General features: G+C 33.5%; 1 protein-coding gene across 1 annotated transcript; it reads left to right on the forward strand.

The window, feature by feature from the left end:
- Nucleotides 1-6,396: 6,396 nt before the first annotated feature.
- On the forward strand, nt 6,397-6,870 carry LOC132063227 (uncharacterized). The gene has a single exon (XM_059455692.1). The coding sequence runs from the start codon at nt 6,397-6,399 to the stop codon at nt 6,868-6,870; it is 474 nt and encodes a 157-aa protein (XP_059311675.1).
- Nucleotides 6,871-11,371: the final 4,501 nt, after the last annotated feature.

An 11,371-nucleotide genomic window follows, 5' to 3' on the forward strand; every position in this document is an offset into this window, starting at 1 on the left:
CGTGTTATATTAATTTGGAAAGATATGGTAAAATGACAGTAACTAGTATGGAAATTTCCTGCATGCAGGAAATTAAACGGGAAGGGTCAAAACCAAAACCGTGTGCCCTGTTTCAAGGTTACGCCAATAAGGTTAGGGAGAATGAAAAAACTTAAATCAATAAATGCGAAGTATTGTTGCTGCTAGAATTACAAACATAAAGGTACATTTTATAAACTTTTTTTAACTACAGCTAAAATGGATTGGAAGCTCCTATAGCTGCCTCGATATATAGAGTTGATTTCTCAGAAGGTCACTCAACTATCGTAATTGTAGCACAAAAGTCACTTAACTTTATTTTATTCTTTGGAAATCACTCAACTTTCGCATTTTTGTAACACAAAAGTAAATTTAACTTTATTTTCAGAAAGTGCACCAACTTTTATTTTTGTAACATAAAAGTCATTCAACTCATTTTAGCCAACTTTTGCTGACATGGCATTTAAAAAAAAAAGAAGTTAAATCCTTATTTAATATAAATACACCCATTTTTACCATTTAGTGATACGCCCCACTAAACGGACCCGCTATCCAAATTTTTATAACAAAACACTAAGGACTGAAATTTTACTGGTAACGTGCTGGATTCTCCTCTCTATTCAAGCCTTAAAGTTTTGCCTCAAGTTCATATGGTTACTATGGCACTATTGCTAAGCTATTTGCAAGTATTAACAGTTTTTCAAGAAAATTTATACATTCTATTCACAAAATATTACACAAATCAACTGGTTTAGTTGTACCTTTGTTCTTCTTTTCATCTATGATGTATTTAGAGTTCAGAATACAATTCCCTTGAGCAAGCAACTACTTGAATTTTAAAAAGAATACCATAAGAAGTTGGTCGTGATTGCGGGGAAAGTAAATGCCACATCGATAATCAACGTTTCAATTCACGGAGTTAATGCAGGAAGTAGTAATTTTTTTTCAAAATTACTATATTAATCTTCTGCTTTACAAAATTTACACTACTGATCAGTTCTCAGACATTCTCATCAAGTCCTACACTAAATTTATTGGATAGTCGGGTCAGGTTAGTGGGGAGGGTCACTAGATGGTAAAAATGGGTGAGTTTATAGTAAATAAGAATTTAACTTTTAAAAATGCCATGTCAACAAAAGTTGACTAAAATCGAAATGACTTTCTAGTTACAAAATAAAGTTAAGTGACTTTTGTGTTACAAAGAGGAAAGTTAAGGGACTTTTCAGTTACAAACTAAAGTTAAGTGACTTTTGTGTTACAATTGCGATAGTTGAGTGACCTTCTGAGAAAACAATTCCGATATATACAAGGCGCAACATCAATTTTTTTTTTGTCTGACTAATTCGTATTCGAAGTTAATTTATTTTCATTCACAGGATAAACCCATTATAGAAAACAAAGTACTATAAAAAAAGTTCTCCATTTCCGGAGTTTGAATTTAAAAGAAATGTGTTACATTTATCATCTTATATATATAGCAGGGGTGGAATATGTGTAAGAACTTAAAACACTCATTATTTACATTAAATCATATTAATTTAGCATGATTAAGTCATAAATAACATGAGAACGTGCCGTGGCGGAGTCAGAATTTTTACTAAGGGGGTTCTGTATATAAAGAAGTAAACATACGAAGAAGCCAAAGGGGTTCAACATCTACTATATATACATAAAAAATAATTTTAACTTATGTATAAATAGTATAATTTCCTGTGGGAGGGGGTTCGGAAACCCCGTGAGCCTTAATTGGCTCCGCCACTGAGAACTTGTATAAATTTGCTATGATTGTATTAAATACATGTATTATGTATTTATTGAATTGATATAAAACATTGGGTGTGCGGGTAAATTTTGGCAGGATAGGATGTGGGGCTGCATGCGTATTTCTGGGGTGAGCAAGTGTAGGCGGCGCATGCACAAGAAAGTTGGACATATTTGATGCAATGGCAATTTCTTGGATTTTTTCCCTTAATTTGATTCAAGCAACATAAATTGTCTTGGAAATATCCACGCAGCTTCCTTTTCTTTGTCCTGTTCACAAAATAAGCAAAGATAATAAACATCTATTTATATCTTGATTTGGGTTAAAAAATTGATGGGGTTGAATGATTGAGAGTAAAAGGACCTCTATATATATATAGTCATGTTTTGGTATAATTAGCAAGTAAAAGTGAAGATATATATATGTATATGTTTCCATGTTAACCTTTCGATCCATCTAAAAGCATGTTATTTGTGGTATTTTTCAAATTATTAATTCACTTATTAATTATTATATGTCCCCTATACTTATTTCCAGTTAGTGCATAAAAGTTAATCTCAAATCAAAATGCATAGCACAAAATCACTCTTTATGGAACACGCATTACAAGTTTTTTCTAATTTAAAAGATAATAAACATCTATTTATATCTTGATTTGGGTTAAAAAATTGATGGGGTTGAATGATTGAGAGTAAAAGGACCTCTATATATATAGTCATGTTTTGGTTTAATTAGCAAGTAAAAGTGAAGATATATATATGTATATTTCCATGTTAACCTTTCGATCCATCTAATAACGGATGAAATATATTGTTAAGCTTTTTAGCGTGTTATTTGTGGTATTTTTCAAATTATTAATTCACTTATTATATGTCCCCTATACTTATTTCCGGTTAGTGCATAAAAGTTAATCTCAAGTCAAAATGCATAGCACAAAATCACTCTTTATGGAACACGCATTACAAGTTTTTTCTAATTTTTTTATTTTGGGGGAAAAAAAAAAAGAAATTTCCATGAATTGACATAGAAATTACGACTCTTCTTGCTTCCTATTTAAAATTACTGCTCCAAGAAAAATAAGAGGCAAGGTTCTGTTTGACGGGAAGTCAGCGTAATTTGATCTAAGTTTGACTATCAACGACTAACCATATAAATTTTGGCAGATAAACTTTCGAGAAAAAAGAAAAGATAAGATCAGATCCTAATTATTTGGCTAAGCGGTTTAATCAAATCCAGTGGAGATTGTAGAATTTAGGTGCAGCAATGATGTTGATTTGCAAAAGGATTTTATAATGTACAAATTGCATTTTATATCCAATAGAAGTGTGCCAGCATCAAAACGTACTAAGCTGGATTATAAAGTCTTTATTTAATTTTAACAAATCAAGCTGAGAGAAACCAAGAAATTAGGAGATGGAAAGACATCTATATGGCCGGAAAAAACTTTTCCTTCATTATTCCCTGATTTGGTAAATTTGGTTCAATTGGTATGTTTATATTATATCTACAGCAGTAATAGGGCCATAAATTCTAGTAATAAGGAGATTAAAAATTATTAGAGTATAATTAGGCAAATCAATTAACTAGAGTAGTGTTTTAATAGTGCATCAGTTGGGTTATTGGTTGTCTACATTCCTCGGTACATATTAATTTCTTTCGATTCCAGTTGATGTAATGCTTATCAAGTCTTCATCTTTATTTCAATTTTGGGATCAATTCTACTGAAAAACTAACATAAATGAAGTTAATAAGTACTGATAAACTATCAAAATGTTTGGAATATTATCTCTTTACCAATCCCAAGAAAAGAGAATCATAGCCCCGTTTGGACATGGTTTGAAATCATGGTTTGAAACATGATTTGAAACCATATTTGGACATGCAATTTGCATATTTTAAGAAGTATTTTCTTTTATAGACATAAAAACCCCACAAGTTGTAAAAACTATCAAAACATTCTTAATTCTTATACAATCTTACCAAATGAGCAAGTAATAGTTCATAACAAAATTAATACGCTAATTCATAACAACCGGCTCAAAATTAATACTAAAAGACCTTTCTAAGAATACAACAACAATTGATCAAATTTTAATTCAATAAATAAAATTAAGCTATGGGTCTTTTTTTACAAAATTAAAAGGTTGGTAGACATAAATAAAATTTGGTGGAAGTTAATGAGATTAGTAAATGATTGAATGGGGGTATTTGTTAAAAATATCTACCAACTTATGGGTCTTTTTTTACAAAATATAAACTTATGGGTTAAATTTTATATTTAAAAAAGTTGACACCATGGTTTCAAACCATGACTGAAAACGCATGTCCAAATGCTGGTTTGAAAATTGATGGCCAAACGGCTACATAGTGTAGAATTAATTTCAGAACGAATAATACATCATTATACCGAAAATTTTTCTGAAATATGCTTCTTGTGTATATATCTCAGTCAAGTTATGAGTACTTACCAGCCGCCTTCTCAATAAGACCTCATTGCATCGAACTTGTCTAGTGCAGTTTACATCTCTTTTGTAGTTTCCGAACTATTATAAAGTGAGGAGCTACCCAATGCGCACCCAAAGAGTAACACGGCTGCAGATTTTCTTGAGAGTACAAAAAAAAAAAAAAAAAAAGGAAGTTACAAGTACTCTGGGGTAGTTTGATTTGCGGATTGAGCTATTCATAATTTAATCCCGTGATTATAAATTTTGGACTAATTATTCAATCTGAAAGGTGGGATAAAATAATATACGTAGTTTGATGGGATAAAATGAAATATTCAGAATTAAGTTTGAGATACAATTTATACTCTATTTCGTTGAAGACATAAATTTATCTTGTCGTGAGATATCCCACCTTATCTCATAACCAAACAACCCCTCAATATCTATGTTATTTTATACTAACTCTAAACTATAAATTTATCATGTCCTGGATAAATATTTGGGAAAACAACACTCTATGTTTATTTGAAGAAAATATTTATCCTAAATGGCTCATATTTCTAATATTATCCGAAACGCCCCTTTTATACATTATTATATACTTTTATACAAGGTTTATATATTGTCTACAGTAAGTGTATAATGTTGTCTATCGTGTGTATAAACATTATTGAAAATTTTAAAAAAAATAAAATTGGCTATCGGATATAAATTAAAAATATGACTACATGAATGTAATATTTTAGGGAAAAGAGTCAAAAATATCCCTCTACTTTGGGAAAAGGGCTAAAAATACCCTCTGTTACGAATTTAGGTAAAAAGTACCCCTCTCCTTATTAAAGTTTTCAAATATACCCCTCTCTTAATGAAAATTCTCAAATCCCCCAAAATAACCCTATTTCATTTTTTAAACCTGCTCCATTATTTAACTTTACTCAACTAAATAATAACCCTACATGTAAATATTTTACATTAGCTTAAATTTGTGAAGAAATTGGTTCAACACCTTGTTGGGTTTTTGAAATTACTATAAATTTGTTGGAAAACTTAATCTTTGGGAAGAAATTGGTTCAATACTTTGTTGGGTTTGTGAAATTACTATAAATTTGTCGATTTTTTTCAATCTTTGGGGAGAAACTGGTTCAATACTTTGTCGGGTTTGTGAAATTACTATAAATTTATCGAAAAATTTAATCTTTGTAAAGAAATCAGTTCAAAGATTTATTGGGTTTTCTGAAATTATTATAAATTTGTCAAATTTTTAAATATTTGTGAAGAAATTGGTTCAAAACTTTGTTGGTTTGTGAAATTACTATAAATTTGTCAATTTTATTTTAATCTTTGTGAAGAAATTAGTTCATTACTTTATTGGGTTTGTGAAATTACTATAAATTTGTCTAAAAATTTAATCTTTGTGAGGAAATTGGTTCAAGTTGGGTATGTTGAATCATTACAAATTTATCGGAAAAAGTAATCTTTTTGGTTCAAGACTTTGTTGGCTTTTGTTAAATTATTACAAATTTGTCGAAAAAATTAATCTTTTTGGTTCAAAACTTTGTTGGGTTGTTAAATCATCCCGAATTAATCTTTTTGGTTCAAGACTTTGTTGGGTTGTTAAATCATCTCAAATTTGTTGGAAAAATCAATCTTTTTGGTTCAATCGTATTATTCAATGGGGCCGGATTAAATAATAAAGCGGATTTAAAAAATAAAATCGTGTTATTTTCTGGGATTTGAGATTTTTCATTAAGAGAGGGATATATTTGAAAATTTTAATAACGGAGTGAATATTTTAATCCAAATTCGTAGCGAAAAATATTTTTAGCCCTTTTTTAAAAATAAAGAGACATTTTTAACCCTTTTTCTAATATTTCATGATGAATTGTATATTATTAAAATTATCCCGCAAAGGGCACCACCCCTTTCGACCCCATAAAACCCGCCCGAAACTAAAACCAATCGATCTCTCAATTGTCAAATCTCATCTATTAACCCCCTTGTCGCTCTTCTTTCTCTTCCATCCAAAGCCAAGAATTTCCACTACAGTTACACCCATAAACAACTACACTATTCTTTGCAAATTCTTCATACCTTTACCCTCACAATTGAAAATTGTACTGATCAATATTTATAAAAGAGTAATCATCTTATTTTCTTCTAACCCTTTAAACAATGAAGGTTCATCCAGTACCAAGAAAACGCAACATCACGTTACAATACGACATTTCTTCAGCTCTCTCTCAAGCAAGCCGTCAAAAGAAGCTACGGCGACTTCCCCATATCTTCGCGAAGGTTCTTGAACTTCCATTTAATTCCGATACCGATGTTTCAATCCAAGAAACCTCCGATTCATTGCGTTTTATTATCCCAACAGATGATACTGCTGGGGATAATATTAGGGCTGATACAGTTGAGATCTATCCTGGTGTTACTAAGATTGTAATCCGAGGGGATAATATTAACGATTTGGATGCAGCCTTGTGTGAATTTGAGCTCGACATGTGGCGCTTCCGTCTTCCGCCGTCAACTTTGCCGGAATTGGCTACCGCCGTTAACTCTGACGGTGTGCTGGTGGTTACGGTGCCTAAAGATACAGATGACTTGGATGATGATGGTGATATTGGACGCCTTATTCTTCTACAATAAATTAGCTCTCTAGCTTCAGTTTTTTTTTCCAGTTTATGTCGCTGTTGTGGCTCTGTTATCTAAAGGGTTATATCTTAACTATCTTATGTTTAAATAAAATAGAGTACCCTTTGGATGTGAATTGTGATCATTCTGCTTTACTCGTTTCCTTTACTTTTACGCTTTTACACAACAAAATTTAGTGCTCCTTCCATCCCAAAATACGTGTCGCTTTAGCTGATTTCACGCCCACACAAGGTATAGTTTACTAAATTACCCTTATTTATTAGATGTTTCTTGAGAATTGGTCGAAGTAGTAGTTCTTTAATACAAGGGTATAGTTGGAAAGAATTACTAGTACTATTTTTTGTGTTCAATTCCTAAAGCGACACTTATTTTGGGACACAAGGAGTAATAAACTATAGCTAGTTTGGGATCTAGAGGGGTAATCTATGGTTATATACTTATATTCAACAAGATTTAGTAAAATCATTGCTTTCACTAGCTGCTAATGTGGTGTGGAATTTATGATAGGCCGAGGGGAAGAAAAGAGCAAGCTTTTACTTAAAAATGAGCAGTTAAAGTCATCCTATACTTCTATTATAGCAATTTGTCACAATCACAAATGCGGTTGAGTTGCTCGTTGTGTTTTTATAAGCATAGAGGTTTGTGATGGCCAAAGGCCGATCCTTAATTTTATTCTTTTTGTGAGGTTCATGTCTGTGATCTTACTGATATAAAGATATATTCTTTTCTTTGTATCAGAAATTTAGTTTATCTGATTTTGTTTGGCTGCCATCTATTTCAAATTGCTTTTACCATTTAAAGAGTATACAATGGTAGTGCCACTGAGTTGATTTTGTCTATCCTTATATTTCGTTTAACAAAGATTCACGGTGATGATCAAGGGGGAGAGAATGTATAAGGTGAAACTCAATTTAGATGGCTCCTTGTGTCTAAGAAAGAATTGATTATACAGCCCTCTGCTGTTAGAAGTATCCTAAGAACAGTTATCATCTGTTGCAAATGATACACTTCACTTCAGGCCGATTATCATCATTATTATTCAGCTGCTAATGGGATAACAATCTCTCAACTATGTGCAGTCCTGTCCTATGTATGTGGTACTAATTCTTTTTATAATGTCATTATGTTTCTCACATAATCCAATTGCCAACAGATTAATCCCTGTTGAATTGTGGCTTGTTCTTGTCTAGTTCCCACTTCTCTACGCTTGCCCGATAACGTCCCATCGAAGCTTTCTTGGTTCCATCCTTTCAATGATTGAATTTCCTCTGATTTTTTCTTCTCTGTTGTCATTTGCATAGTTCCTCATTCGTACTCTATTGCTTGGTGGATGCTCCTTTTCTGTACATCAGTACCTAAGTGTAGAACTCTGTTGAAGTCACTATTACTAACAGAGTGTTGATTAAATCTTCTTTGCATATAGGAAGGTTTAAGAGCTAAGCCATTCTGAAAAGGTTCTGAAGAAGATACAAATTGTGGAGAAACATCTGTAGTTGGGCTCTGTACAAGGTTCTCATGTTATGGTGATTGTAGTAATCTATGTGGCTTCAATATACCCGTGGTTATGTTCTCCGTGATCTTGTTCATACTGGTCCAAGGGCTGTAACGTGTCCCACTGTTTAATAATCTTCGAACCAAGAGAGGACCTTAGTTTTACCTGGTTTGCGGCTGTGAGTCTGTCATTTCTGCTCAGTTTTTAAAGATTTTCTGGAGCTGCCAATCTGTGGTCATGGTAATACTCTTATGTGAGACTTAGTACAATCGAATCCCTAATACAGACCTTACAAAAATCACACAATTAGTAGTCATTTTCGCTCCTAACCATGAAGTGTAGTGTTGTTATCATTCCCAACCATGTTTTCATGCTCATTAAGTTATAATTCATTAAGTTATAATTCTTCACCGGCAAGGGTGGCTCAGTTGGTTGAGCATAGGGCTTTCATAATGGAGGTCTCAAGTTTGAAAGGATTTGCCTTCTGGGTCGAGCTCGTTGCACGGGGCTTGCCTAGGGCGGGTTATCCCTCCTATGTGATTTGCGGGCTATTGCGCTGGACGGAGTTTACCCTGTACGCACACAAAGGGTAGCGGCTAAGAATTCCCTTGTCATCCAAAAAAAAGAAAAAAAAAAACGAAATAATTCTTCGACCGAAGCCTATGTGGAAGCTTTAATATGGATCGCTAAGTAGCTTTAGGATGTTCGACAGACGTCTATTATTGCAGTGTGGGACTATGTATAGTTGCATTATCATCCAGGGTAGTCCAGGAAGACGTGTGACGTCTCTTTTCTTCTGGTTGCTGGTAGATTGTTCTCTTAAAGAAACAATTGGATAACATTGACAAAACCAACTTAATTGGCAATTCATTTCCTTTGCTAAAATCAGAATAAGTGTTGTCACAACCATGATTATGTTCTTGTCTAATGATTTTGATGAATCAGGACCTGGTCCAGTTCTTTTTTTCTGGCTATTTCTACAGTTTAAGCAGATGGTAGTAGTATAATTCTGGTGATGAGATAAGTGGGGTCTTGCAAATGTTAGCTTCACGCTCTACCAAATATGTGCCATTTCACTTGCTGGCAATGACACATCCTAGTCTACTCTGATGTGAAAGTTGAGGCTCCACATACCACCATGATGTCAACAAAAGGATGGATCTAGAGGCTTCACCTTTTATCTTGAGAAAGAATGACGAATTCTCATCACTGTATTTTTGCAGCCAAATAACCCCTCTTGAAATTACACTAAAGTTGAACTATTCGCTTACTCTTTCTTTGCAAGTGGGACAGGAATAGATTCTGCTTGGGGTGTCTTCTCAATATACTCTACCTTCTGCTTGGGGTGTCTTCTCAATATAATCTATTAAGTACTGTCACTCTCGATGGCCACATTTTAGTGGTAAAGGTGTCTCCATTTTTACCAAAATAGTTAAGAGAAGGTTTTTTTTTTTTTTTTTTTTTTGGAAAAAAACAATAGCCTGTTGCAGTAAAGGCACTCTAGGAATTGCATGTTTAGTATTAATGGAAAAAAACTATGAAGATTATAGGCTAATATATTGACAGCCCCTTAAACCTGTCAGCAATCGCATTTAGACACCCGAACTACGGTCTACACCAATTGAACACCTGAATACATGATAAAGATAAAGTACTTCTATTAGACACTTTTGGTTCATAGTTTGAAAAAACTTTTGTGCATGTTCTTAATAATCTATTAGATAGTTAAGTTAACCACATAAAATATGTCATTTTCTTTAATTAAACACATCAACTTCATAAAAAATGCTCGGGATTTCCGTCTTATTGAAGTGAATGCATATAACTAAAGGAGGTGGAATAATTTAAAGGAATAATTACACTGCATGTTAATTAGCGTAACAATGGTACCAAAATTGACCCACTTTTTAAAATCTTATAAAAAATGACCCACCCCCTCCTTCTCCTTCTCCTCTCTCTCTCTCTCGATCTCTCTGTGCCTCCTCTCTCTTGCTCTCTATGTTGCACCTTCTCTCTCGATCACCGGAAAATCCACTCAGATCTGGTGGTGGTGAGTGATGTAGTATGGCTGGTGATTTTCGCCGGCGTGATCTCGTTGAGGGAGAGATAGGGATGAACGGAGAGGGAGAAAGTCTGTTGCTGCTCGTTGGACGTCATTGGTGGTGTTGGAGTTCGCTGGAGAATGGAACTTCGGCGATGGCTGGTGGCTGCTGCTGCTCCGTCGTTTGTGGTGTTGGAGTTAGTTTCTGTATAATATTGTACAATAGTGTATAGGAGGTGTGTATACACCCACATACACACCTCTTATACATTGTTATACATTTTTATACATCTATATACATAATGTATATGTCTTGTATAAAAGTGCAATTCTTATTCAAAACCAAAGATCTATGTTTATACCCAATTATACAATATTGTATAATTGTGTATAAATGTGTGTAAGTGCGTATTTTCGAGTATAATATTGTATAATTACATCTTTTATTGTATATACCTACACATTATACACTTTCATACACCTATATACATAATGTACATGACTTTTGTATATAAGTGTATAACATTGTATAAAAGTGTTTTGGGGCTATATGTTTGCAATGTAAGTCAGCGAATTGTACATTTCTGAAATTTTCCCTAATTTAAATGGTTAGTGTCTGGGCATTTGAGAATACACACACAAAAAAAAAATAATAATCAAAATTTGAACCGAAAGTGTCTAATAGGAACACTTCACCACGTGTTTAGGTGCTCAATTCGCTCAACAACATTTGCCATTTGGCCAATTTTCCGATGGGCATGGGCTGACGGAAGATATACCTCAATGGATCCATCTTGGATATGAGATGGGTGGTTTAGGAAGACAAATAATGTCTCAATTTCTGGGCTACCCAAGTTAAAGCGCAGCAGGTTTTCTCCACTAGCGTATATCTTGCCTCGCAGGCAATGAAATTTTTGCTCAGGTAGTAGATGACACGTTCCTTTTTCCCTTCTTCATTGTGT

Source organism: Lycium ferocissimum, chromosome 1 (genome assembly GCF_029784015.1).
Source record: "Lycium ferocissimum isolate CSIRO_LF1 chromosome 1, AGI_CSIRO_Lferr_CH_V1, whole genome shotgun sequence".
Lineage (NCBI taxonomy): Eukaryota > Viridiplantae > Streptophyta > Magnoliopsida > Solanales > Solanaceae > Lycium > Lycium ferocissimum.

Excerpts from the sequence above, each read along its gene's own strand:
- LOC132063227 (XM_059455692.1), top strand. The coding sequence starts at position 6,397 with ATGAAGGTTCATCCAGTACCAAGAAAACGCAACATCACGTTACAATAC.